General features: G+C 43.8%; 1 protein-coding gene across 1 annotated transcript in view; it reads left to right on the top strand.

The window, feature by feature from the left end:
• The window catches only part of TONSL (tonsoku like, DNA repair protein), a 33529-nt gene extending 8274 nt beyond the window's left edge, over positions 1–25255 (top strand). Inside the window, exons 8-26 of the mRNA XM_036734265.1 lie at positions 325–470; positions 725–877; positions 5146–5271; positions 5508–5706; positions 7658–7740; positions 7892–7981; positions 8688–8760; positions 8984–9147; positions 9399–9549; positions 10066–10844; positions 11250–11326; positions 12278–12428; positions 12560–12638; positions 14887–15188; positions 16052–16223; positions 17321–17496; positions 18567–18640; positions 19680–19813; positions 24731–25255. Of these exons, the coding sequence (XP_036590160.1) occupies positions 325–470; positions 725–877; positions 5146–5271; positions 5508–5706; positions 7658–7740; positions 7892–7981; positions 8688–8760; positions 8984–9147; positions 9399–9549; positions 10066–10844; positions 11250–11326; positions 12278–12428; positions 12560–12638; positions 14887–15188; positions 16052–16223; positions 17321–17496; positions 18567–18640; positions 19680–19813; positions 24731–24924 (3323 nt within the window). The 3' untranslated portion in view covers positions 24925–25255. The remainder of the gene's footprint in view (positions 1–324; positions 471–724; positions 878–5145; positions 5272–5507; positions 5707–7657; positions 7741–7891; positions 7982–8687; positions 8761–8983; positions 9148–9398; positions 9550–10065; positions 10845–11249; positions 11327–12277; positions 12429–12559; positions 12639–14886; positions 15189–16051; positions 16224–17320; positions 17497–18566; positions 18641–19679; positions 19814–24730) is intronic.
• The last annotated feature ends 613 nt before the right edge of the window (positions 25256–25868 follow it).

The following is a 25868-nucleotide window of genomic DNA, read 5'->3' as shown; positions in this document are numbered from 1 at the left end:
GGCAGTATTGTGCAGTGCAATGAGCTCCTAATTTGGGATTTGAAATTTGACTTTCGAGTCCCGACTCTGCCACCGACTAGCTGTGTGAACTTGGCCAGATCGTTTTCTTTCTGAGTCTCTTAACTTGTCTCCAAAATGGGGACAGTAATACCTCTACTATCCACTTCACAGGGCTCCTGTGACAAAAATGCTAGTGTTAACTTTTTCTCCACCTTTCCCAGCACCCTCACAGGGTTGTTGGAGTATCACATATGAAAATTTTGAAAGATATGAGCCCTTCTTATAACATCTCACTTTGTGGGTTCCCCCTCCATATCCAAGCAGTGCTAAAAGTGGTGAGTCTGCAGCAAAGGCTGGAGGAGGCTGAGCGCAGTGACCTCCATGAAGCCCTGGGCATCTGTGAGCAGCTTGGGGACCTTTTCTCCAAATCTGGAGACTTCCCCAAGGCAGCTGAGGCCTACCAGAAACAGGTAAGGGAGTGCCTCCTACAAGCTGGAACGGAGGGGGTAGAGTGGGGTAGAGTTCACCCTTCCGTTGTTATCAGGGCACATTCCTTTTTGGGGATGGGCTTTCTTCAAGATGCCTTCCAGGATGTACTAGGTGGGAGGGTGAACAAAGTTAAGTTGAAGAATGGGCCAAGGCTAAGAAAAATCAGGAGGGAGTTGGAAAGCTACCTATGAGGGATCAGAGAGGACCTCTCCTTACTGGGGCTGCTTCCATCCAGTTGCAGTTTGCCAAATCTCTGAAGATAGCAAAGCAGGAGTTGGCTGTCATTCATGTCTCACTGGCTGCCACCTTTGGGGACTTGAAGAACTACAGTCAGGCTGTGGAGCACTATGAGGAGGAGCTGAGGTTACGGAGGGGCAACCCTCTAGAGGTAAACTGCCCCTCTCTCTTCTTCAGACTTGATTTTCTGTTGCCCCCTTCTCCAAGGAACCTCTTTCTTTTATTGACCCTGACTGATTCCATTGAGCCCCCATCTTTCCAACACTTGGTCCAGTTGTAGTTGGTCTTATACTTGGCTACCTGTTCTTTTGTATATTTTTTCCTAAACAAGGCCATATAACATGCCCCCCCCTTGAGCCCAAGGAGCCCTCAAAAACAAGTCAAAAAAATTTGTTAACACCATGTTTCATATTTATAATATATCTAATACTCAGATAAGTTTGTCTCATTACACCAGAAGGTATTTCAGGGGAGAGACAGTCTTTCTATGCCCTCTATGAGCTTGCATTCTAATGGGAGAACAGACATGTATGCACATAAGATATATGTGAATATGTATGCATGAGCTCATATATAAGCTATTACAGCTTAAAACTGCACTAAGACTTTAGGAAACCGTGTGTGTGTGTGTGTGTGTGTGTGTGTGTGTGTGTGTGTGTGTGTGTGTAAAAGGCAGCTAGAGGGCTCAGTGGATAGAGGGATGGGCCTAAAGTCAGGAAGACCTGAATTTAAATCTGGCCTCAGACATTTGCTGTGTGACCCTGGGCAAGTCACTTAACCTCTGTTGGCCTAATCTATCAGAGAAGGGAATGGCAAACCTCTCCATCTTTGCCAAGAAAACCCCACATGGAATCATGAAGAGTCAGACACAACTGAAGTGTGTATGTATGAAGCACATGTGTATACACATGGTAAATATAAAGTAATTTTGGGGGATAGTAGCAGCTGGGGAGGTAGGCATTAGGCATCAGGCATCAGGAAAGCTTTTATGTAGGCGATGACTCTTGAGCTAAGCTTTGGGAGGGAGTGAAGCTAGACATTCTGAGAGGTGAAGGCGAATATGGTGCATTCCAGGCTAGGGAGACAGTTTGTTCAAAGGCGTGGAAATAGAAGATGGAATATTGTATGTGGGAAACGGCAAGTAGACCAGTTTCCTTTGAACGTAGATTCTATGAAGAGGAGTAATATAAATATAAGAATGAAAAGTCTGAGACACAAAGTTCTGGGTAATTAATAATTTATTAATATGATATCAATAGATCACCAGTGGTCTCTCTTAGTAACCAAAGACAAAGACTATAGAGATCATAGAATGTTTAAATACCTTTTGAAAAGTGGGTGCCACTGACAGGTGGAGATCAACCCTGATTGGTGAACAATCAATGCAGGGGGTGGGCATATTAATGAGGATTTGGGCCAGAAGTCTTCAGGTTCATCCTGCTAAGAGTTTGACTTGACCCTGAGACTCAGCCTTCAGCAGTCTAAACAAAGAGATCCATCTCTACCTAGATCAATTAAGTTGAACAATGGTAAGGTTTCAGGGGTGTGAGCCCAATGGTTTTTTTGAGCCAGTATTCACCTAGATTCAATTCTTTTTACATTTTAATCAGAAATAAGCTCTCCCTGTTGTGTGGGGTCCCATCCAAGATTGAGGAAAATGTTCCTGGAAGGTTAGACCAATCTCATGGTCAGTCCTGTCCTTCAGAGACTGACTTGACCAACAAGGACTGGGCTTTGAATGAGGAAGCAAAAAGAGAAAAAAACCTGGACCCCAATATTAATAATTTATTACTAATAATCATTTAATAAGCCTGGAAAAGTGGATGGAGCTAGATTGTGAAGGGTTTTTAATGCCAAACATGAGATTGTATTTGATCCTTACATAATAAGGTAGCCCTTCTTCCCAAAGTAAATCCCTCTATGTATACAAGTGATCCCATTCCATCCCTTCAGCAAATTTCCCCTTCTATAACACCCACTCTTATCGTCAATGCTTCTTCCTACTTCCTGCAAACATGCCCGTGTCTTCCCCATCCTCACTTGATCATCCATCTCTGATAGTTATTCTCCCATTTTGTGGCTAAACTCCTTGAGAAGACGAAAGATACCTCCACTTCCTATTCTCTAGCTTTCTGTAACTTTCTACTGTCCGGCTTTAAACTTTTATCATTGAACCAGAACTGTTCTCTCTAAAGTTACTAATGATCTCTTAATTGCCAAATTTAATGACCTTTTCTTAGTGCTCATCTTTCTTGACCTCTTTTCAGCCTTAGAAACTGTTAATCACCCTCTTCTCCTTGATACTTTCTTTAGGTTTTTGTGACACTACTCTCTCCTACCTATTCCACAGCTCCTTCTGTGTCTCCTTTGTTGGATCTTCAAGCAGGTTACATCCACTAACTGTGGGTGTTCCATTGAGCTCTGTCCTGGTCCTTCTTCCTCTAATTTATTTTACTTGCTGATTTCATCTGATCCCATGGATTCAATTACCATCTCTATGCTGATAATTTTCTAGTATTCATTTTTTTTTTTAAATTTTGAATTCCAAATTCTCTTCCTCCCTCATTCCTTTCTTCCACGTATTGAGAAGGCAAGCAATATGATGTCAGTTATGCACGTAAAGTCACGCAAGGCATATTTTCATATTAGCCATGTTGCAAAAGAAAACACAAAAAAAAAATCCCCAAGAAAAATAAAGTAAAAAAACTATGCTTCAGTCTGCACTCAGAGTTTATCAGTTCTGTCTCTCTGGAGGTAGATAACATTTTCCTTTGGAATTTGTTAGGATCATTATCTTGATCAGAGTGGCTCTGTTTTTCACAATTGACCATCCTTACAATATTGCTTGTACTATGTACGGTGTTCTGGTTCTGCTTACTTCGCTCTGCATCAATTCATATATGTCTTCCCAGGTTTTTCTGAAAGCATCCTTTTCATCATTTCATCATCCTCCTATTCATCCATCACAATCATATACCACAGCTTGTTCAGCCATTCCCCACTTGATGGATATCCCCTCAGTTTCCACTTTTTTGCCACTGCAAAAACAGCTGCTATAAATATTTTTGTACAAATAGGTTCTTTTCTCTTTTCTTTGATCTCTTTGGGATACAGACCTGGTAGTGTTGTTACTGGGTCAAAAAGTATGCACAGTTTTGCCCTTTGGGCATAGTTCCAAATTGTTTTCCAGAATCGTTAGACCAGTTCACAGCTATACCATCTGTGCATGAGTGGCCCAGTTTTTCCACATACTCTCCTATGCTGATAATTTTCAAATCTATTTGTCCATCCCTAACCCCTTTGCTGACCTCCAGTCTCACATCTTTAACTGCCTGTTAGACATCTTGAACTGGATGTCCTGTAGATATCTTAAACTCAGCATGTCCAAAACTGAACTCACTTTTTCCCCAAAAAACCCTCCCTTCTTCCTAACTTTTCTAGTACTGTTGGTACCCCCTTGTCTCAGTCACCTAGGCTTGAAATATAGGCATCATCCATGATACCTTTCTCTCTCTCTCTCTCTCTCACCCTCTATATCTAAGTTGTTGTCAAGAACTTTTGATTTCACCTTACATCTGGATTATTGTAGTAGTCTGTTGGTTGGTCATCCTGCCACAAGTTTCTCCTCACTCCAAATCCACTTAGCCATCAAAGTGATCTCTTCTTAAAGTGCAGGTAACCATGTCATCCTCTTCTCCTACTTGGTATTCAAAGCTCTTCATAAGCTGGCCTCTCTACTGCCTTTTCAGTTTCTTATACGTTATCCTCACCCCACCCCACCCTTGGCCCCCAGTGTGCTCTTTGATCTAGTAATACTGGCCTCCTTGCCGTTCCTTGAACAAAATATTCCCATCTCCCAACTCCAGGTATTTTCTCTGGCTTTCTCCCATGCTTGGAATTCTATCTCCCTTCATCTCTGCCTCCTTGCTTCCCTGGTTTCCTTCTAGTTCCAACTAAAATCCCATCTTTTACAAGAAGCCTTTCCTAATCCCCCTTAGTTCTAGTGCCTTCTTTGTTATTTCCATTTTATCTTGTACATATCTTGTATGTACATAAGTTTTCATGCTGTTTCTTCCATTAGACTTGAGTTCGTTGAGAATAGAGACTTTCTTTTGCCTTTCTTTGTATCCCCACTACTTAGCACAGTGGTTGGCCCGTAGTTGGCACTTAATATATGTTTATTGACTAATTATCCTAGAGAATACTATAGGGGAGTAACATTGTCAGATCTGTGCTTTAGGAATATCACTTAGATGGATAGAGAAGGGAGAAATTATAGCTTGGGGAGGCCCTTCTTCAATGGAGGTAACAGAAAGGGGGATGTAAAAAGTTGCTTTGGGTCATGAGTCAGTCCTTGGCAATAGTGTGGGCATACCTGGTGTTGGGGCCCATCTCTTTTTCTTCCTTCCATGTTCCTAGGAGGCAAAGACCTGGTTGAACATTGCCCTATCCAAGGAAGAGGCTGGTAAGCCCTATGAGGAGCTGGAACCATGTTTCCAGAGTGCCCTCCAATGTTCACAGGAGGCCAAAAAGCCTTGGCTACAGGTGAGATCTGTATACAGCCCCACTTCCCTGGACTTCCCAGAGCTCCTTTTCCTCTTGACAATCTTTCCAATTTTACTTTTGGGGTCCTTCCTTAAGATTTTCACCCATCTTGCTTTTCCAGACAGTATTTTATTAGGAAGTCCTGACCTTCTCAATCCTCACCTCCCTAATTGTTATGGATTTTTGTCCCTTGTAGTTTGTGAGTCATGGTCTCTCACCCCAATTACATTCTCCAGTGGCAGGTCCTGCAGCACCTCCATGCTGTACAGCTGAAACACCAGCCCGTCGAAGCTGCCAGCACCGGTTCCAAGCTGCAGGAGCTGAGCTGTGCAGAAGGCTGGAGCCCAACCAAGGATATCCCTGAGGAAGAGGAAGAAGAGGAGCTGGAGAACAGTGAGGCCTTGGAGGACAGTGAGGTGGAACTCTCAGAAAGTGGTGAGTGAGTGCTCAAGGATATCAGGAATTCAGTCAGAAAGCCTTGGGAAACCTTGGCCAGAGGCTGCTGTAGCCCAGCTCTCTCGGTTGCTCTGGTCAGCCTTCTCACTGTCAACACAACTCAGTTTAAGACTCTAGTGTCAAGGACCATTGCCTCCCTTTGTACTCAGGCCCACCTAGTACAAGGCAGGGCACACAGAAAGTACTTAAAAATGCATGGTGCATCAGTTGGTGAGTTCCTGTCACCTATTCTTGATTAAGTGCCCACTGGTATAAGCTTCTGTTCTGGGCACTTTTTGGAACAAGGGATGTAGATGGCTTTGTTCCTCCTGGGAGGGATAGTGGGTATGTGGCTTATTTCCTTTAGGCATCCTCTGCCTTTGGCTCTCTTCTCTCTGCTCTTCCTTGGTGATCTTATCCACTGTCTGGGTTTCAGCTACCATACTTAAGCTCCAGTTTTGATTTCCTTCCTAAGCTTGAGACCTGAATTTCTATTTCAGCATGTACAAAATGTAACTCTTTATCCAGCACCTGCTCCCTTGCTTGACTTCTCCATTTGATGAATGATGTTAGCATTTTCCTAGTCATTCAGACTTCCAGTTATATCTCACTTCATCTCTTTTGCCCCCTCCATCCAACTAATTGCCAAATCTCTACTTCTGAAATGTCATTGGCTTCCCTCTCTTCCTTTTCATTCCCACTCCTCTCACCTAGTTTATTTAGTCAGTCAGGCACTTACTAAGCACTTCCTATTGCTGGGTACTGCGCTGAGCACTGGGGATACAAACAAAGTCAAAAGCAGTCCCTGCCCTCATGGAGCTCACATTGTAATGGGAGAGAAAACATGTCAACAGCTACCGACAGACAAACAAGATTGATACAGGATAAATTGGAAGTAATCTCGGAGAGAGGACATTAAGGTGGGGGAAAGAAGTCAGAAGTCCACACCTTCTTTAGCCCTTGTCAGGAATCACTAAGCCCTCTTAACCAGTGTCTTTGCCTCTGTTATTTTCCTTCTCAGTTCTTCCACTCTGCCAGATTAATCTTCCTAAAGTACAGCTTCATATCACCCTTCTTACAGTCATGGGATCAGAAAATTGTAGATCTGTATGTGGGTGAGACCCCAGAGGCCATCCAGTCTAATGGTCCTGTCTTCTCATAAGCCTTCAGTGACTTCCCATTTTTGAATGATTTGGTCCCATTCTGTCTTTCCAGCGTTAGATTCCACTGCTGTCTCATATACTCCCTGTGCTCCTGCTGTGGTAGACTCTATGCTAGTCTCTGAATCTGCTCTTACGCACTGTACCTTTGCCAAGCCTGCCCTTCCATCCATTTCTGCTGGTCAGAAATTATCCCTATCCTTAAAGACTTAGCTCCAATACCAACTTACCCATAAAGCTTTCCTTCCTCCCCCAGCTGTAAGGAATCTCTTCTCTGTTTCCATAGCACTTTTGTCTATACCTCTCATGGCCTTTCTGGTATCTTGTCTTCTGGTGATTTATATTTTTCTTTTTGTTTTTTCCTCTTTTTTGTGTACATTCTATTTTCTGTTTCCTTCACTAGACTACATACTGGCAGGACCCATATCTCATTCGTCTTGTATTTCTCTTAGCACCTTGCAAAGAATATAGTAGGGGTTCAATAAATGTTTGTTGAATTGATACATGAGATAGGACATAATAACTAGATCTGAGAAAATGTCAGAGCCTTGTTTAGCCTTAGGATCACAGGATCAGAATTGGAAAGATCCTCCGAAGTCATCTAGCTAGTCATGAGCTTGTAGCATCTGCACACAGTGTCAAACTAGTGGAAAAGGCATTTGGGGATTGTGGGAGAGGCTAATGGGCATGATCTAGGCTTATAATTTAGAACCATGTATCCAGGTAGCTGCGAGCCCAAGGCAGTGATATCACTAGGGCTTGGGATGAGTCACTCATCATGATTGTTCCAGAGAATGAAGATGGTGGCAGTATAGGAGAAGAGGAAATGGAGAGCTATGGACAGACTGGCCCTGGCCGTCGAAAAGTGAATAAGGTGGGTCTGGTAAAGGGAAAGGGGTAACTGACAACTTTCAGACATCATACTCCCAATGCCCAAGTTTCCTTCCTCCTTTTCTCCCCGCTCCCACTCTGACTTGTGTACATTCTCTCTCCATTTCTCCCCCCATCTGGTGGATTCTCCACAGTGGAATCGACGAAACGATATGGGGGAGACAATGCTGCATCGAGCATGTATTGATGGGCAGCAGCGCCGAGTCCGTGACCTTGTGGAACAGGTATGACTCAGGTCCTTTAAAAGGGAGAACTAGCAGTGTGCATAGTGGTTAGGCAAGGTTTTGGGGGTCAGAGATCGGTCTGTGGCTAGGACTTCAGGACTTCAGTAGGATCAGTGGCTAGGACAAGGGGGAGAGTTTTGACTGGAATTATGTTCTGTATGTGTTCAAAATTACCACGCTATCTGAATGGAGTTAAGATTCTTCTCTTGAAGCTAATAGGACTACGTGGCTACCTCCTGAGCATTTAACTCCAACAAGCTGAAGAGAACGTCGGCTCCCTATTGTCGATACCCTAAGTAGTTTTTCTCTGTTGGGCAGATGGTGTTTGCCTGGGTGCTTAAGGGGGTAAGGTCCAGGTAGGAGTGAAGGAGTTGCGTGTTGCTGACAGGTGATGCCCCCATGCCTGCAGTAATTGTCATCCTTATGGTAATCTTTGCTGTTTAGACAGAGTACAAAGGTCTAGGGGTCAACAGTGAAGTGAATAACACTAGGCCCCCTGGCCCTTGATTCCTAAAGTTTCCTGCTCTAGCTTGAAACTATTGCAGAAGTTAGAGTACTTTCGAGGGTCAGGAAGCTCATTTTTATGTTGAGTAGGTAACTTGTTAAAGAACTGAAGAGGTGCTGTCTTTTGGCTCTTGGGATGGGGTCTGGGTCCTGATTCCAAAGTCATGCCCCAGGCCTAGGTCTTTCCTTTCTTTCCTCATAGGGTCATCCCCTGAATCCCCGAGACTATTGTGGCTGGACCCCATTACATGAAGCCTGCAACCATGGGCATTTAGGTGAGGGGTGGGGTGTTGAGTGAGTAGAAGATGGGGTGAGAAGAAACAGTGCTGGGTTAGGGGGAAGTGCAGGAAATTGTGAATAAAGAATCAAAATGGGGATGGGAGGGAGTGAACTGAGAGGAGGGGGACCTGGAACTCATGAGGATCTGAATTGGGGACTTAGTGGGGTTTCTGATCAACTAGTGACTTTATACTTGGCTGACTGTTCTGGGATCCTTAGAGATTGTTCGCTTCTTGCTGGACCATGGTGCTACAGTGGATGATCCTGGAGGCCCAGGCTGTGAGGGTATCACTCCTCTTCATGATGCCCTCAACTGTGGCCATTTTGAGGTGGCTGAGCTGCTGATAGAGAGGGGAGCATCAGTCACTACAAAAAACAGCAAGGTGAGGGGAGTTGGGGGTGGAGAAGGTGAGCTCTTTTGCTTCTGTTGTGGGATGTAGTGTTACAGGGAGAGCAATCTAGAGTGCAACTCTGCCTTACAAACAGGGAGGTCACTCAGGATTTGGAAGTGAGGGCATCTTTGAGAAAGGTGGTGGAAAAGTAAGAATTGAGGGTTCTTCTCTGGGACCACAGGGTTCAGGTGACTATGATCTTCAAGACAAAGGACTTATATTTGCCTTTATCACCTCTATAGGGTCACAGCCCCCGAGAGACCCTCCGGCAATGGATGAAACTCTATGGCAGGGACCTGGATCAGGAAACACGTCAAAAAGCACAAGCTATGGAAAAATTGCTTCAGCAAACGGCTATGGAAAAGCTGCATCGGACAGCTTCACTGGGCCAAGGTGAGCAAGGTAGCCCTCCCCCAGGGATTTTCTGGGAGTTCTCTCCTCAGCATGCACAACTCACTCCCATGGGGCTAGGGACACTTTTTTGGAGACAGTGAGACCTCTTCTCTGGAGCTCAGAGAACTTCACCACCTCAGTCATAGATAGACCCTGAAGACAACTGGGTCCCTGAATAGAATAGGTTCTATTTGGTATTTGGGGTATGATGGTTAGAGAGCAGTCCCCAGAGCCAGAAAGGTGAAAGTTCAAGCTCTCATCCTGACATCCACTGTCTGTGTGACCCTGAGCAAGTCACTTAAAACTTCTCAGTGTCCTAAATAGCTTTTTAAGAGTATAAATTGCAGAGAAGATGCCAACCGGCATTGGTAGAAAAAGTTTCTTTCTCTCTGAGTTCCCTTTATCAGTGAAATCATAAATCCAGTTTCTATTCCTATACCTTTTATGGGCCCATGGGATAGGTTGTCTGGGAGGCCAGCTTTGACTCCGCACAACTATTTTTCTTTCCTCTTGCAGCATCCCAAGGCTCTCTTACTTCCCAAACCATCCAGACCAATCCTCTGTTTGACCCTGAGACTTCCCCCTCTTCCAGCCCCCTCAAGTCTTCCCATTTCCTGGCTATATCAGAGGCCCAGCATCCCCTTCCCCAGAACAGGTCGCTTAACAAGCCCTTGACCTCCCCAGAACAAGGACTAGGTAGCACCAGGCCACAGAGTTATCATGTTGGAGATGAGGCCAGTAGCTCTGAAGGGGACGATGATATGGTCCCACTCAAGCCAGTTAAGAAGAGGCCAAGACTCCTCAACTTGGGGCGCAGGGTAGAAGGAACAACTTTGTATTCCCCTGAGAGCACAGACTCAGATGTAGCATCTGCCAGCCGGGCTGTGTACCAGGCAGCTATCCGTGGTGTGGGCAGCGCTCATGCCCGACGCCCATTCAAGTCCATAGCAAAAGAACCAAGTGAGACACCCGTGACCCACGCAGCTCTCATTCCTGAGGATGAGTATTTGGATGGAGACTGGCTGGAGGATGATATGGAGTCCCACTGTGTCCGTCGCAAGAGGAGCCACTGTCTCACAGATAATGGGTCAGATTGCACATCTGGGCCAGATAGTAATGGTGGAACTATCCTCCCAAGTTCTAAGCCACGTTCCCGGCAGAGCCGACTCACTCGAATTGTGGACAGGACAGTGCTGGGCAGAACCAGTGGGAGCAGTAACTTGACAGAAGAAAACCCCTCTGTTTCCAGGGTTTCAAGTGCCAGTGGAGAGAGTCCCTCAGCAGGACATCTACCAGTGAGTGAGCCAGGAACTCCTGGGGAGAGGTTGGGGTAGATAATCTCTGACCTTGGGAACATCCCCTGACCATGGGAGGAGGTAGGACAAATACTATGCCAGGAGATGCTGAATAAAAACTTCTAACAATTAGAGCTATCTAAAAGTAAAATGAATCACTTTAATGAATCACTTTGGGAGTTAGTTCCTTGTCACATCCAGCAGAAGCTGTATGATCACTCACTAGGGATTTTATAAAAAGGATTATTGTTCAGGTATAGGCCAAACAAGATGCCTCAAGGTAACTGCATGCTCTGAGTCTATATCTCTGGGAGCACCAGGTTCCTTTCTCTGCAGCAGGCTTGGGAGGTGTTAAACAACCAGAAACCTTATTTGCCCTAATTTTCCTTTCCCTCCTTCCCACAGTGTTCAGCTGCACTCCAACCAATCCGGATCCGGGTTCGGGTACAGGATGATGTCTTCCTTATTCCAGTTCCCCAGAGGTAAGGAGTCAGCCTCCCTGCCTGCTTTTCCCCTTAGCTTCTTATCATTCATTCAATTCAGGTCAGGTGTTTACAGGGCACCCACTCTGTGCTCAGGTATTTCTAGCCACTTGGAGGTACCAAAGGAGTAGCAGAAATGGTCCTTGTCTTTGGGGAACTTACTCTCATTAGGAAGTAGTTTTGGAGGAGGCAGGATATGGGCTGGCATTGAAGAATGGTAGAATTGGAAATGAGGAGATTGGGCTGGAGTAAACCTGGGGTGGGGTCAATGAAGAAGCCAGCCTGGCTGGAGCAGATAGATTTTTGCTGGGATGATACAAAATATGGTTGACTAGGTAGGGGAGGCCTATGAAGGGATCAGGTGCCATGCTGAGGCATTTAGCACTTGGGAATCACTGAAAAGAGGAAGGATATCTAGGAGCCCTGGCAAGATGAAGAGAGACCTTGACAGGAAATGTCTCCAAGGACCATATGCAGGATCAGTCCCCCTCCTTTAACAGAGAAAGAGATTGACCTAAGGTGATAAAGATGAAGTGACTTGCCTAACATCATATGTAGCTAAGTATAGAAAAGAACCCAAGTTTTCCAGCTCCCAGTTGTACTTCGTTCTATAAACTGTCAGCATTGCCCTTCCATTTTGGGGGGAAGCAGGCTAGTATGGGGGGAATCATTTCTAGTTTCTCTATGTGAATATTGGCAGAATAGAGAAGTAGGATTTGTAAGTGCTGAGGGAGCATAGACTAAAGGAGTGATCAGAGTTGAGTTTGGGTCCTCATTCTAGAAATGAGGACTTGTTTTGAGCACATAATTCAGTGGATTTGCTGACTGCTGTTTCTGAAGATCCCCTGTTGAAGGATTTATATTCCTCCCACCTCAGAGGGGAGTGTGGATTCTGGGGAGGGGAGGGACAGTGATTCCATACGTGCCTTATCTGTTCTTCCCCGGTGGCAGTGAAAAGCACCCTGTGTCATGGCTGGCAGACCAGGCATCTCAGAGATACTACCAGACATGTGGACTGCTAACCTGGCTTACCTTGAAAAAAGAGGGAGCCCTGCTAGCCCCTGAAGACCTCATCACTGATGTTCTGCAGAGCAATGAGGAGGTAAGAGAGGTTGGAAAAGCCTGCCTGCTCTTCAGATGAGTTGGAGCATATTCTTCTCTCTACACACATACCTAGAAGGAGTTCCCGTAACAGGATAGGTCCTGCAAACTGACAAATCACTTCTGTTTCAGGTGCTGGCTGAAGTGGTCTCCTGTGACCTAACACCCTTGACTGATCGATACCGAAAGGTTTGTCAAAACCTGAGAGAAGGTAAGGAGTCAGCAGGAGGCCAACTTGAAGTACCCGGGACTCCTGTTTAATGGTAGAGATGGTGGAGTCTCCCCAGCTCTCTTTCCTGCTGGGGGCAAGGAGTGAGGAAGGTGGTGGAAGTTAGCCAGTTGGAGCTATTTAGTGAGGCCTCACTGATTTGTGGAAGACAGGGCAGGTGCAAAGGCACACTAGGTAGGAGCAGGGTGGAGAGGCTTCCATTAGGAGGCAGACCTTGAAGGGCCCATAGAATTTGGATGGGTTAAAGGGTGGAGGATGGTGAGCAACCAGTCAGCCTTTCAAGTCACCAAGGATTTGTGCCAATCCCTAAATTGGGACTACAGATACAGGCAGAATGACTGGCCCTGCCCTCGAGCAGTTTACATTCCAATGAGGGAAGACAACCCATAAAAAGGAATGGAAAAGCAGAAGTAAGGGAGGTAAAGCTACTACAGGCTGAGAAGTGTGAATATCCTATGTTAGAAACCAGCCTGATTGACCTGGGGGCAAGGGAAGTATATTGAGGGTATCTAGCAGATAAGGCTAGAAAGGTAGGTTATAGGTCCAAAACTATAGGAGATCTTAAATGTCAGACCTAGGAAGTCGACTTAATAGAATAGGGAGTTAAAGACTCCTTTTGTACATTTTGAGCATTCCCAAAGGAATGTGCAGGAAAGGACAGAGCAAAATGTGAAATAGCCCTTTAACCAAATGTGCAGAGGACACCTGTACTTTAGATTCACTATCAGGCCATCCAAACCCCTTTGGGCAGTTTTCCTGGACTAGCCTTATGTCTTTGTTGGCTGTTATTCCTGGAGTGTCAGTCTGAGCTCCCTTTCCCAATACTACCAAAAAGGGACCTGTATAACAGGTGGGACCCAAACTGACTACAGTTATCCCTTCCACATCATGATTTTCCCCATCATGATTTCGATATATCATGGGTCAGCATAAGAAATTAAATTATATTGGGTTTCATCTCAAATAGGCCAACTGCACTGTGAACTAGGCAGCTAAGTGAATAACATTAGAGTCTTTTTTTACTCTGTAAAGCTGCCTCCCAGGAATATGTGAGAGGAAGTAGCATTAGTAGTCAGTGAGGATGAGGATAGATAAGTGGCTGGACAAACACAGAAGAGAGAACCTGTTGTCTCTTCATATAGTTAATGTTACAAACCAAAAGAATTTGAACATTCTGAAGAGGGGAAATCTTGTCTTTTGGAGAGTGGAAAAGGAAAGTCTTGTTCCTAGAGGGTAGAGCTAGAATGATAAGTAAAAGTGACAGAGACAAATTCAGAACCAATGTGAGTCAAAACTTCCTAACATTAGAGTTATCCCAAAGTGAAATGTACTGCATTGGGAGGTAGTGGCTTCTCCCTTGTAGGAGGTCTTACAGCAAAGACTGAATGCCCTCTTTGGTCAGGTACAGAGGCTGAACTAGCTAAATTTTGTTCCTGAGGCAAATATATAAAATTGCTCCCCTTATAGTTCTGTAGTAATTATTTTGTATATTTTTTGTTCTTACTAACAGGTATCTGTTGTAGAGGGATTTCTCATTCAGATATTGATTGAATTAAATGGCCTCCAAAGTCTCAACTCTGATATCTGTAATTCTTCAAGTATTAGCTAGATTCTTGCTTTTGGTATGGTTTAGAGGGGCTTCCTGTTAAGGACTAACTTAGACTAGATTACTTCTGAAGTTATTTCAAACTACAAGATTTTTCAATTTTTGTTCTCTGATAGAGTATCACTACATGCCTTGGGCACGGGATGTGGAAGTTGAGGAGAATGTGGCTTATGAATTTATAGTCTCATAGGTATGAACCTAGAGGGGGAAGTATATCTGGAAGGTATCATAGAATCAGATTTAGAGCTAGAAGCATTCTTACGTGTCACATATTCTAATCATCTCATTTTACAAAGGAGGAAACTGATATCTATGAAATTCTTTGTATTATATCATATTGATTCTCAGATTCTTAGCTAGAGACCTGGCAGAGAAAGTTGGTGCTAGGAAGTGAGAAAGATAGGAAACACCCAACTCAGCTAGTTCTTGGCCTTACCTGGCTTATCCTGGTTCCTCTATTTCTTAAAGACTCGAGAGCTGGCCTAGGATTTTATAAAAAATGAATGTAAACTGTGACTATTATAAACTGAGATGGTAAGTGCCAAGCAGCAGTAGGAGTTTGTTCTCTTCTCACCTACTGTACCCCAGATGTGGTGATGTGAATCTCCTCCCTTTCTCCCTTAGCTGAGAACCAGCTAGTTCTCCAGGCTCTGGAACAGCAGGGCTCAGGCTCCTCATTCAGTGCCTGCTCCCTTGCCCTGCGTCCAGCCCAACTGACCCCGTTGCTTCGTACCCTGAAGCTGCACACTTCACTCCGGGAGCTACGCCTGGTAGGGAATCGACTTGGGGACAATACAGCTGTGGAGTTGCTGGCCACTATTAGCACGATGCCTGGCCTGACCCTCCTTGATCTCTCATCTAACCACCTGGGTACCGATGGCCTACACCATCTTGCTACTGGCCTCCCAAACCACAACACCTTCCAGGTAAGGCTTGTTTATTTGAGGAAGGAAGCTGAAGCTGGTATTCTCTTGGTTTGCCCTGGTTAGTGTTCCCATTTTGGAATGAAAGCCTTTGAAAGGCACTTATGGTATCCACCAGCTTAGCATCAGATCCACAGTAGTGCTTAGTCAGTGGGGATAAGTAACAAGCGTAGGTCATATTTCTACAGCACAAGCTTCACATGACAACTGTATGACCAAGGTGTAGTGCATGTTTTATTGTCCTATTTTACAGATGTGGAAACTGGGGCATAGAGAAGGAAAGTGAAACATGCCCAGTGTTGCACAGCTAGTAAGTGTTAAAGCTGAGATTTGAACCCAGATCCCCTGACTCCAAACCCATCAGTCATGATACCATGTTGCTTCTATTGCCATGTGGAAGTCATGATCATAGAGTGGCTGTTGGGTACTTAGCCTCCTTCTGAACACTTTCTAAAAACTGGAAGAGGATACCAGGTTCCTATTCCTGATCAGACCCCCAGAGGAGAGGAGACATAATGCCATTTTCCTGGCAACCTTCAGTTTGTTAGGAAAGACATGGGCCCCACTCCAGAAGGCTGGGGCAGGGGGTGGGGGGTGGTGTCTAAAGGGTTTTACAGCTTTCATGTGACATTCAGTTTAAGAGCCTCCTTCCAAAGAGAACCCTCTTGTTTAATGTAGTAAAAATGACCATACACTTAGAAGACCTAGGTCTTGTAGGAGAAGAAGTTTGGGCTCCCATACCCCAACTGTCCTGCCCACTACACCAGACCAGAAAAAGAAAGCCTATGCCTCATGAGGGACTTCACTCCAAGAAAGCTCTTCTCTTAGCGCCTATCTCTCCTATCTCCTATTCACTTGTTTTGCAGAGTCTAGAAGAACTAAATTTGAGCATGAATCCTTTGGGAGATGGCTGTGCCCAGGCCCTGGCTTCCCTCCTGCAGGCCTGCCCTACTCTCAGCACTCTGCGCCTACAGGCCTGTGGCTTCAGCTCGAACTTCCTGCGGAACCATCAGCAAACCATGGACAGGGCTTTGCAGGGTGAGCTGGCAGCTCCAAGAATGAATGAATCTTTCCATCAGCAAGCATTTACTAAGCTCCTGCTGTGTGCCAGGCACTGTGTGAGGCACTGGGGATATAAATACAAATAAATGAACAATCCCCACTGTCAAGGAGCTTATATATGAAGAGGGAGAGAACAAGTACATATATAAATAGGTACAGAAGAAATAGAAGGTGGGGGAGGGAGGACATGAACAGTTGGTAGCATCAGAAAGGGTTCATGTAGAAGGTGGCATTGAAGGTAGAGAAGGATTTTATGCGGCATGGCTAAAGAGGGAGTGAATTCTGGCTGAGGGGGGCAGTCAGGGCAAATGGTGTCTGACAATTTTTAAGTTAGAGAGGGCTACCTTGAGAGGAAGTGTTACTTCTCTAATCTACAGAGTAGGTCACTCAGAGATTAGCAAAATTGGTACTCAGACCCAATCCTTCGATTTCAAATCCATTGTTTAGCTCAGAGATGTCAAACACATGGCCAGCAATATTCCTCAGTGTGGCCTTGGCCAGATTAATATATAATTGGAAAATAATTAGCCAGATAATAAAAATACAATAGAACATAGATAATGTTAATAGGTTGTATTCGACACCAATGGTTTAACTGACTGTACCATGTGTGTTGTTCCCTTTCCCACAACATAACCTAGATAAGGTATTTTGAGGAGAAGATCCCAGCATATGAGATTAGATTCAATTACCATTTTCATATATCAAGTTTGCTTAAAGGTAGGGCACACCTGCATATGATTATAAATTTTGAGAGAAGGAACAGTACTTTGGTTGTGGTATATGATTTCTCCAGAAAAGCTTCCTAGAAGAGATAGGCTAGAACTGGAAGAACTATCTGAGCCTTGAGAATTCCCCATGGAATTTTGGAGTGGGAGATACCCAGGTTGCAACAGATTGGGGAGCCATTTCAAGAGTAGCAGATAGTGTGACTTTTAGGATTGGGAAGATAGTAGGATTTGTTTAGTTACCCCCTTGGTCCTGAGCACCACCTTCTATAAAACTCTTTGAGTCTCTTGGACTGATTATAGTTTCTAACACTACTCTTCAAATATGTCTTCCTTGAAGTATAGGTGCCCAACACCTGAAGATATTGTCTCTGTCCTATAACACACTGGGTGTCCCAGCCCTTGCTCGGGTTCTTCAGTGTGTGCCTCACCATATCCTAGCTCAGCTGGAGCTTGGCTCAGTGATGGCCAACAGAAACAGCTCAGGATTCATGGAGCCTATGATCAGATATCTGACACAGGTATGCAGTAGAGCCCCTTAGGATGGGGGAGGAAGAAAGCAGGCAGGACAGAGACTAGCATAGTACTAAAGATAATTTTTGGTTTTGGTTTTTTGAGATGAGTACGTTTCTTTGTATCTCCAGCACAGTGCCTGTCACATAGTCACTTAATTCTTTTTGACTTGTTGATTCACTAGGACAGAAGAGAAAAAAGAGGGTTCAGAGTGCTAAGGCTCCCTATATCTGAGTTGGAAAGGAAAGAATTGGAGGCCCTAAGGAAAACAAGGACAGTATTACTGCAATTTGCTTTTGTCATATAATGGGTGGGGAACTTGTGGCCTCGAAGCCACGTGTGGCCCTCTAGATCCTCAAAGGTGGCCCTTTGACTGAATCCAAAGTTCACAGAACAATTTGTCAGATCTCAGTACAAAAATGAGAAGTCATGTTTTCCATCTTCTCCCAAGGGGTCTAGGCACTCTGAGAGGAATGGCAAGTAGGTATGAAGGGATGGAGGGAAGACAAGCATTTATTAAGCACCTACTGTGTGCCAGACACTGTGCTAAGCACTTTACAAATATTACCTCGTTTGATTGTATTATGAAAGGCTTAAGCTCAAAGGGGCTCCATATATACATACCTCAATCTGAAAACCCTCTCACGTTTTCTTCTTCTCATTCTCCCAGCTCTCTAGGCTCTCCCTGGCTTCCAAGGCTGAGACTCTTGCTAACACAAACTTATCAAACTATGCTGGTTCCTTTTGCCTAACTTTCTTCTATGACTCCTGAGTTGAGAATTCTCTCAAAATCCTACATGCCAGATCCCCTCCCAGAGGGGGCTTTGTCTGAAGGGCCTGAAGTTCAATATCTTGTAGTCCTGAGGTGGTAGTTCAGTGCTAGATGGTGGTCAGGGGAAAGGGCTCACTCAGGCTCCCTAGGGCATAAGTTTTTAAACCTCTTGGACTTGACCTGTCTTGTTATGCTAATTTAATCAGTCTTCATCTGACTTTGATTCTCTGGGGCAGGTATTACAAACCTTTTGGTCTTCCTCTCCCTTCCTTTGTGCTCTCTTGAGTCCCTGCTGTTTGTATCTAGGAAGGCTGTGCCCTGACACATCTGACCCTGTCTGGCAACTACCTGACTGATGAAGCTGTGAAAAATCTGAGCAGGTAACATGGGATCCAGGGCCTCTGCCATGCCTGGGACAAACACTTGGCTGCCTATCTTTAGTATCACACCTAAAAAACACAGCCCAACTTATTTGCTTCTTAGTGTCCCTCTCAGGATTCAAACATTAACAGCAAACAATTTCTCAGACCAGGCATCTTGAATACACATAAAATCCTTTATCACAAACATGAAGACAGAGTTAATCCCGGGTGACAGTCACAAGGCCAGTCCAGCTTTGTCTGGTTTAGGACAGTTAATGATTTCATGGTTCTAGATGCCTTGATCTGGTCACCCAAGTCTAACCTATTCTTAGCCCAGACTCTCCTATTTTACTTGACTATCCCAAGTTCTCTTCTTTGTTCAGTTCAAACCCTGTTTCATTCTTTTCTCTCCTATTTGATTAGACTCCTAAGCCCCACCTTCACTTCTTTCATCTGTTCACCTGAGGTCTAGTGCCCTTCAGTCTTACCACTCTATTTTTTGACCACTCTCCTGTTAATCATTACACATTAACACCTATAAACACTTCTATTTACGCAGGCCACATGACAGAACACTAGTTATAGCACAGTGATTCAAGGATGGATGGAGACCAGGACTAGGGAAAGCTTTCTTCTTTATGGTCAGTTGGACAGCTATATGACTCAACAGTTACTCCTAGGAACCAGTAGCTTTTCTCTTTAACTAGACTGTATTGGACAGACTCCCATCCCACCTCTCTTTGAGGTCATTTGAGGAAACAAAGTGAAGTTTCCTTTATCATTGTGAATTTCAAGTGTATTTGGTGTGATGGGGCTTGTCTATCCATACTTTAGTGACTTAAAACTATTTTTTTTTTGCCCAGGTATTATTTTAATTTTTTTTATCTTAAGGACCTTGCACCACAGTATACTTAATGTTTGTTGAATTGAATGGGAAAAGACTATCCCTAGTAGTGGGGATGGCCATGAGGGGCAAATGTTTGTTGGGTATCAATTTCTTCCTTATCCCCTTCCTTCTGGACCTATTCCCCAGTTTCCTTTTGTCTTATCCTTCTAGATGTCTTCCTATCTGTCCCTCATTAATCTCACTGGACTTGACTGCCAACCCTAAAATTAGCTGTGCCAGTCTGGAAGAGATCTTGTCAACTCTTCAGGAAAGAAATTCTGGCCTTGACTTCCTTGGTCTTTCAGGTGAGAACTTTGGTCACCCTGACTTTTTACCCCTAATCCCAAGTCAATTCACTTGAGTTATTTTATGTCTCAATTCTTAGTTGGACAGAAATGTGGATATAATGCCATCTTATGATGAAATAAGATGCAGCCTATCAGAAAAGTGAAGAAAATGCCATATATTAAGTACTTAATGTGTAGAAAACCTGTTCTGGGACCTGTGGGAAGATTCAAAGGAAGGAAATACATGATATCTGGGCAGGTGGGTGGTGGGGCACAATCCCTCTTCTCTAACTTTTGGTTCTCTAACTGTTGAATCTGAAAAGTAAGGATTAGCATCCCTTCTTATGACCCTTGTGGGGAAGAAGTAGCATTTCCATTTGGCTGGGCCCATCTGAAAAGATTCCTACCCTGACTTTGATTCTGATCATCAAAGTTTCTAAGCTCCTTGCTTTAGCAAATTCCTCCTTATCTTTTTCCTGTCCTGGGAGAAGGGACTTAGGTTAGGGAACCAAACTTTGGGAAATTGCCACCTTAGGATCATTCAGCCAGTTCTTTACTGTTCAAGTAGGTCAACCGGTAGCCATTTATGGCCTTCTTTTAATCAGCCAACTTCCTGACTGAGCTGTTCCATTGTCCTAAGAAATTATCTTATCAACTGTAGATAGCATTAAAAAGCCCAGGCATTATACTCTTCTTCCTGTGAAGGCTGGTGGGGAGGGGGATATTCCCTCTTAGGAATCTCTGCCCTTAATTCCTGAGATAACTACTTATCATTGCCTCACCAAATTTGGATTCCTTTGCCGTATGTGATACTTCTAATTGACCCATTAGCAGCTTCTGTTTTAAGAAGAATTAAACTTATATGTGAGCTAAAGCAGTTATCTCAGGGTTAATTGGAGATCTGTGATCTCATCCCAGCCACAGGACCTCACTTTAAAAAAAAAAAAGAGGTGACCAAGAAGGCAAGCCAGTGGATTATTATACCCTTGCAATCTGCACAACTATGTTCAGGATCCGGAGTAACTCATTGGTTGACAGAATCAGGATCCAAAAAGACAGTGACAGGCTAGAACACTGGACTGAATCTAATAAGATGGAATTTAATTGGGATAAATGTAAAGTCTTACAAGTGTAAGTTAAAAAAATCATCCTCACAAAAAAAAGATGAGGAAGGCATGGCTACAAAGAAGTTCTGAAATAAAAGATCTCACTGCAAATCCAGTATCAGTCAGCAGTACGTTGTAGCAGCCAGAAAAGGTAAGACAAGACAATTTTAATGCATTAAGAAAAGGTGTCCACAACTAGGAAGGCAACAGTCCCACTGTATTGAGCTTTGATCAGACCATATCTGGAATATTGGTGTTAAGTTCTGGGTACCACATTGGAAAGTAGAAAAACCAGGATAGTGAAGGGCCTCAAGATCATTCTTTTGAGGATCATTTGAAGTAAGTAGGAATGTTTAGCTTGGAGAGAAGACAATTTAGTGAGGGGACAGTGTAGCTGTCTTTAGGTAATAGTGGGACTTGCACATTGAAGCCAACGAATAGTGACTTGTGCTTGGCTCCAGACAGCAGAAATAGGTGTAATGATTTTTTTGTAATGGATTAATTTAGGACACTACTACTGGAAAAACTTCCTAGCAATTGGACCTAAGGATGTAGTGGGCTGCTTATGGAAGTGTTGGGCCCCAAAACTCAAGATCTTCTAAGACTGGGTGACAGCCTACAGATATATTTGAGAGGATTACCGTTCCAGGACTTGTTCAGTTAGATGACCTTTGAAGGCCCTTCTAATTCTGAGATTATGTGAGGGAGAGTTTATCCTCACCATTTCCATCTGGAGCTTGGCTATAATGAGCTTCTTCCTATTGCCTTAAGGCAATTCCAATCGAAGAAAGCTCTTTGGAGATAGGTCAGCTGGCATTCATTTGAGCATCTACTATGTGGTGTCTTCAATGGTATTTTATTCAGCATTAACTAAACACACATATTAAGGACCTATTTTCTGCTTACAAAGCACTGTGCTAATGCTGGGAGGACATAACAGACAATGTTGTGAAAGAGGCATTAGAAAGGTGCAAATAATGTGGTATGTGCAACCCCAAAAGAAGGATTGTTATTAATGGGGACCAGGAAAGGCTTCCTGGAGGAAGTGGCATTTGAGATGATTAAATAGATAAAAAGGTAGGAGGAAAACATTCTAGGAAGAGGGAACAACTTGAGCACCAGAGATTTCTGAGCAGAGAAGTAATAGGATCAGATCTGCTTGTAAGAGTATGTTTGAACCCCAAGCTAGAGGGAGAAAAGAGAAGAACAATTTAGGTTATTGCAACAGTCTAAGCACATGGTAATCATGGGAGCCTATTCTAGGTTATTGTCAATGGGCATAGGCTGGAGGGTGCAAAAGATATGAAGGTGAAATTAGCAGGATAGGGCCAACTTTTTCAAAATGTTCTTCCAGACAGAGTAGAAGTACAAAGTTCAGTTTGGTAGGAACTACTTAACACCTACTCAGCCCCATTCTGGGCTATTCAGTGGCAGATTAAAAAAAAACAACAATTTAGGCTTTGTTCTAGCCTCAAGTTACAGGTCCCAGACTTAATGCCAAGAGCTTGGTGTGATCTGGTGGTTAGCTAAGTGATGTGTTTGCTACAAGAGTGATAAGTGCACACAAGACTGCCAACTGTTCTATCATCTACGGTCTTGTTTCCTGCTCTCTGCCTTTTGTCCTTTATGATAGAGATAAAAAGCTGGGCCTTGCACATAGTAGGTGCTGAATAATGTTTAATTTTCCTTTGCCCTTCTGATGTAATTCTCTCCACTCCTTCTTAACTACTTTCTACAATCCTTCCCATTTCTCCATTGCGTCTTTCTTATCTGGTCTTTGCATATGAAATCACTGAAGTTTTTTTGGTCAGAATTTGTACTTGTTGGTCTGTGCAAAGCTTTCTTGCTTTAGTCTTGTTTCTTTTGTTTCCCTGTTGCCTTCCTGTGGTAGTCATTTTCAGCTGCTTTTGAAAATACACCTTACCTGTGTGCTTCTCTAAAGTTCTCATCCAGCCAGCAGATGATTTTCAAGTCTATGTAGAGTACTTCATTAAATGGACAATTGACATAGATTCTAAGAAGATATTTGCATCTCAGTTTTCTGAGTTTGTCCTTTCTAGTCTCCTGCTAAACTATGAATCCAAAGTTACCATTGAAGTAACAGAAATAACAATTCCCATGCAAAGCCATTTAAGCAGGCTTAGTCCTTGCCACCCCACATGTTCTGTCCTAAGCAGGGCTTGCCTGCTGAGCTTCAGTTCTTGGCAAAACTGTAGTCATCCTAAGGTTGTTTCCTTCTCTTTTTGTAGCCCCACCACACTGGGGTGCTCATGTGCTCCCTTGGCTGCTCTGGCTTCTCTTTTTCCCAGTCCTTGACCCCAGCCTGCCCTTTCTGGGTAATCCTTCTAGCTTGGATTCTCCCTCTCCAGTAGTTGGCTCTCAGTGAGCAATCTATGTCAAAGTGGCCCTATCAAAGAGATTCTCGCGTATTTGATTTTAATGACTAAGTTTGATGGCCACTATTTGCATTGTAGGCAGACATTCAGTGCCTTAGACAATGTGATGTAGTGGAAAGAACACTGAAATTGAAATAAGAAAAACTGGGTTAGAATTCTGGATCTACCACTCATTACTCATGTGACTAGTTCAAGTCCCTTTCCCATTCAGTGTTCTCATTTGTGAAGCAAGGATAATAATCCTTGCACTAGCTACCTTTCAGGAATATTTGAAGAGCACTTCTAAACTTTCAAGTCCTCTCTATTAATACAAAGGCATTGGTCTTTACATCAGTGGACCTTCTAGGCACCTCCTCACATTACAGTGGGGACTAGATCTTGTATTGGATAAATTTACAGACTATGTAACCCTTGGGCAAATAATTTAATCTCAGTTAACTCATCTGTAAAATGAGAGGGTTGGACTAGAGATCCTCTAAAGGCCCTTCCAACTCTTAATAAGATCCTCTGAACTCCATGCTATGAAGAAGGCCAGCCCTGGTTTGTTTTTTTTTTTTAACTAACATTTACTAGCCTCTCTACTTTGGGCTTTTTAAGGAAACTGACTAGCAGTGGCATTCAGAAGCTACACTCTCCACACCAGGACTAATATGTCTGGGTTTGAACCACTCCTAGTAAGATACCTAATTTTTCTTTCCAGCCACAGAGATGGTCTTCTTTTGAGCCATCTATATGCATTCTCTTTCTACAAGGGCATCTGTTTGTCAGACCATTGGCAAAGGTTTAGGGCTCAGGACTTGGGCCAGAAGTATACTTAGTATTCTGCTGCTCACCATAACATTTTAAAGTTAGAAAGGTTTTCCCCACCAAAGGGCTATGAGGTAAGCAATGCAAATAGTAATATCCCTACTATCTTTCTGATGAGATAACAGGCTTAGGGAGGTTAAGCAGGCACGTGATGCTAGAGCTGGAACTCAAACCTGAGATTCTCCTGATTCAAGTCCAGTGTTCTTTTCACTGTACTATGGTGCTTTTCTCCAAAGCTAATTGCTGTCTCTGGGGAAATCTTTCATTGGCTTCATTAACACTGTGCTTTAGCCACCTGAGTCCATAACCAGAGCTAATAGCGGTCATTTACATTTCTGGAGTGATTTATATAGCCAGCTCATCCTCCCAGCCATACTTTGGGGGACAGGGTACCCTCACTTCATGGCTGAGGAAGCAGGACTAAATGACTTCCAAGTTCCCTTTCAGCTCTCCAGCTGTGCTGTCATTGTACGTAGGGACCACTGGGGGCATGGGGAAAAATATTATGAATTCCTGTTTTTATTTAATCATATGGTACCTGGGCTTCCTATTCTAAAGACTCATAAATGTTAGTGTCTTGGATATATTCTACATAAAGCTTTTCCTGTATCTTTCCCTCTTTATAGGATGTTCCATCGAAGGGTCCTTGAGTAGCAGCACATGGGAGAAAATCACCTCACAGCTTCGAGAGTTACAGCTGTGCTGCAGCAAACTAAGACCTACTGACCATCAAGCCCTAGGCCAGAAGTTGGCCTGTAAGCAGGGTCCTGCCTCCTTCATACTGACCCACCACCACAAACTTTTCTTTGGATGCCACTGAGCAGCAGCATCCTTTTTTCCTTCCACTACTTCCATTTATGTACCTTACCTGCGGCAATAAGCCTGCCCATGGCTTTAGACTTTTAAAATCCTCAATGAATCACTGCTTCTTGTTTTATTTATCTACATCACCCACCCCCTCAATGATCTCTGAGCTGTTCATTGCTTTTCCCCACTTCACTACCCTGGTGTATTTCTAGGACCCAGATCTCTTGGTCACCTCGGAGAGGGATAGAAAAGCTTCAGTTGCCCAAGTAGTTCATAGGATTGTAATAGGATTAGAGAAATGACCCTTTAGCCTGCTACTTGATTTGTTCCCGTATTTAATCTCATCTTGGACTCTTAAGGTAATTCAGGGGGTTGTTTGTATATTTCCTCATTAATAAAATTTCTAACATCTCTAAATCTGTTTAAGCCAAGCCCTTCACCTTCATCAAATGTTATTTAATACACCTGAGAATCCTCTCCCAGGTACTCCTGCTTGTGCTAATTTTGGCCTAACGACAACAAGAAAACCCAGGTGCTCCATCAGCCGCCACCACACCATCCATAGGTGGAACTATTGGTTACAGCAAATGGAGAAGTTCTGAATGCTGTGAATAAGTTCATTTAGCTTAGTAGTGTACTTTCCACATTGATAATGAGGTTGAGGCATAGCACTGCCAGAGCTAGCTCAGTGTTTGGGAGAGAAGAATTATTAGCCTGACTACCAAACTGAAGGTCTACAGAGCTTTTGTGCTGACCTCATTATTCTACAAAACCTGGACAGTCTACCAGCATCATGCCAGGAAACTGAATCGCTTCGATTTGAATTGTCTTAGAAAGATTCTGACGATCACCTGGCCGGATAAGATACCAGAGGTCTTTTCTCAAGCTGGGCTACTAAACATTTGAATTCTGCTTCAGAGAGCAACTCAGATGGGCTAGCCATGTTGTTCGAGTGCC

This window comes from Trichosurus vulpecula, chromosome 1 (assembly GCF_011100635.1).
Source record: "Trichosurus vulpecula isolate mTriVul1 chromosome 1, mTriVul1.pri, whole genome shotgun sequence".
Lineage (NCBI taxonomy): Eukaryota > Metazoa > Chordata > Mammalia > Diprotodontia > Phalangeridae > Trichosurus > Trichosurus vulpecula.
The sequence above is the reverse complement of the archived record's forward strand: the minus strand, read 5'-3'. Positions and strand labels throughout refer to the sequence as shown.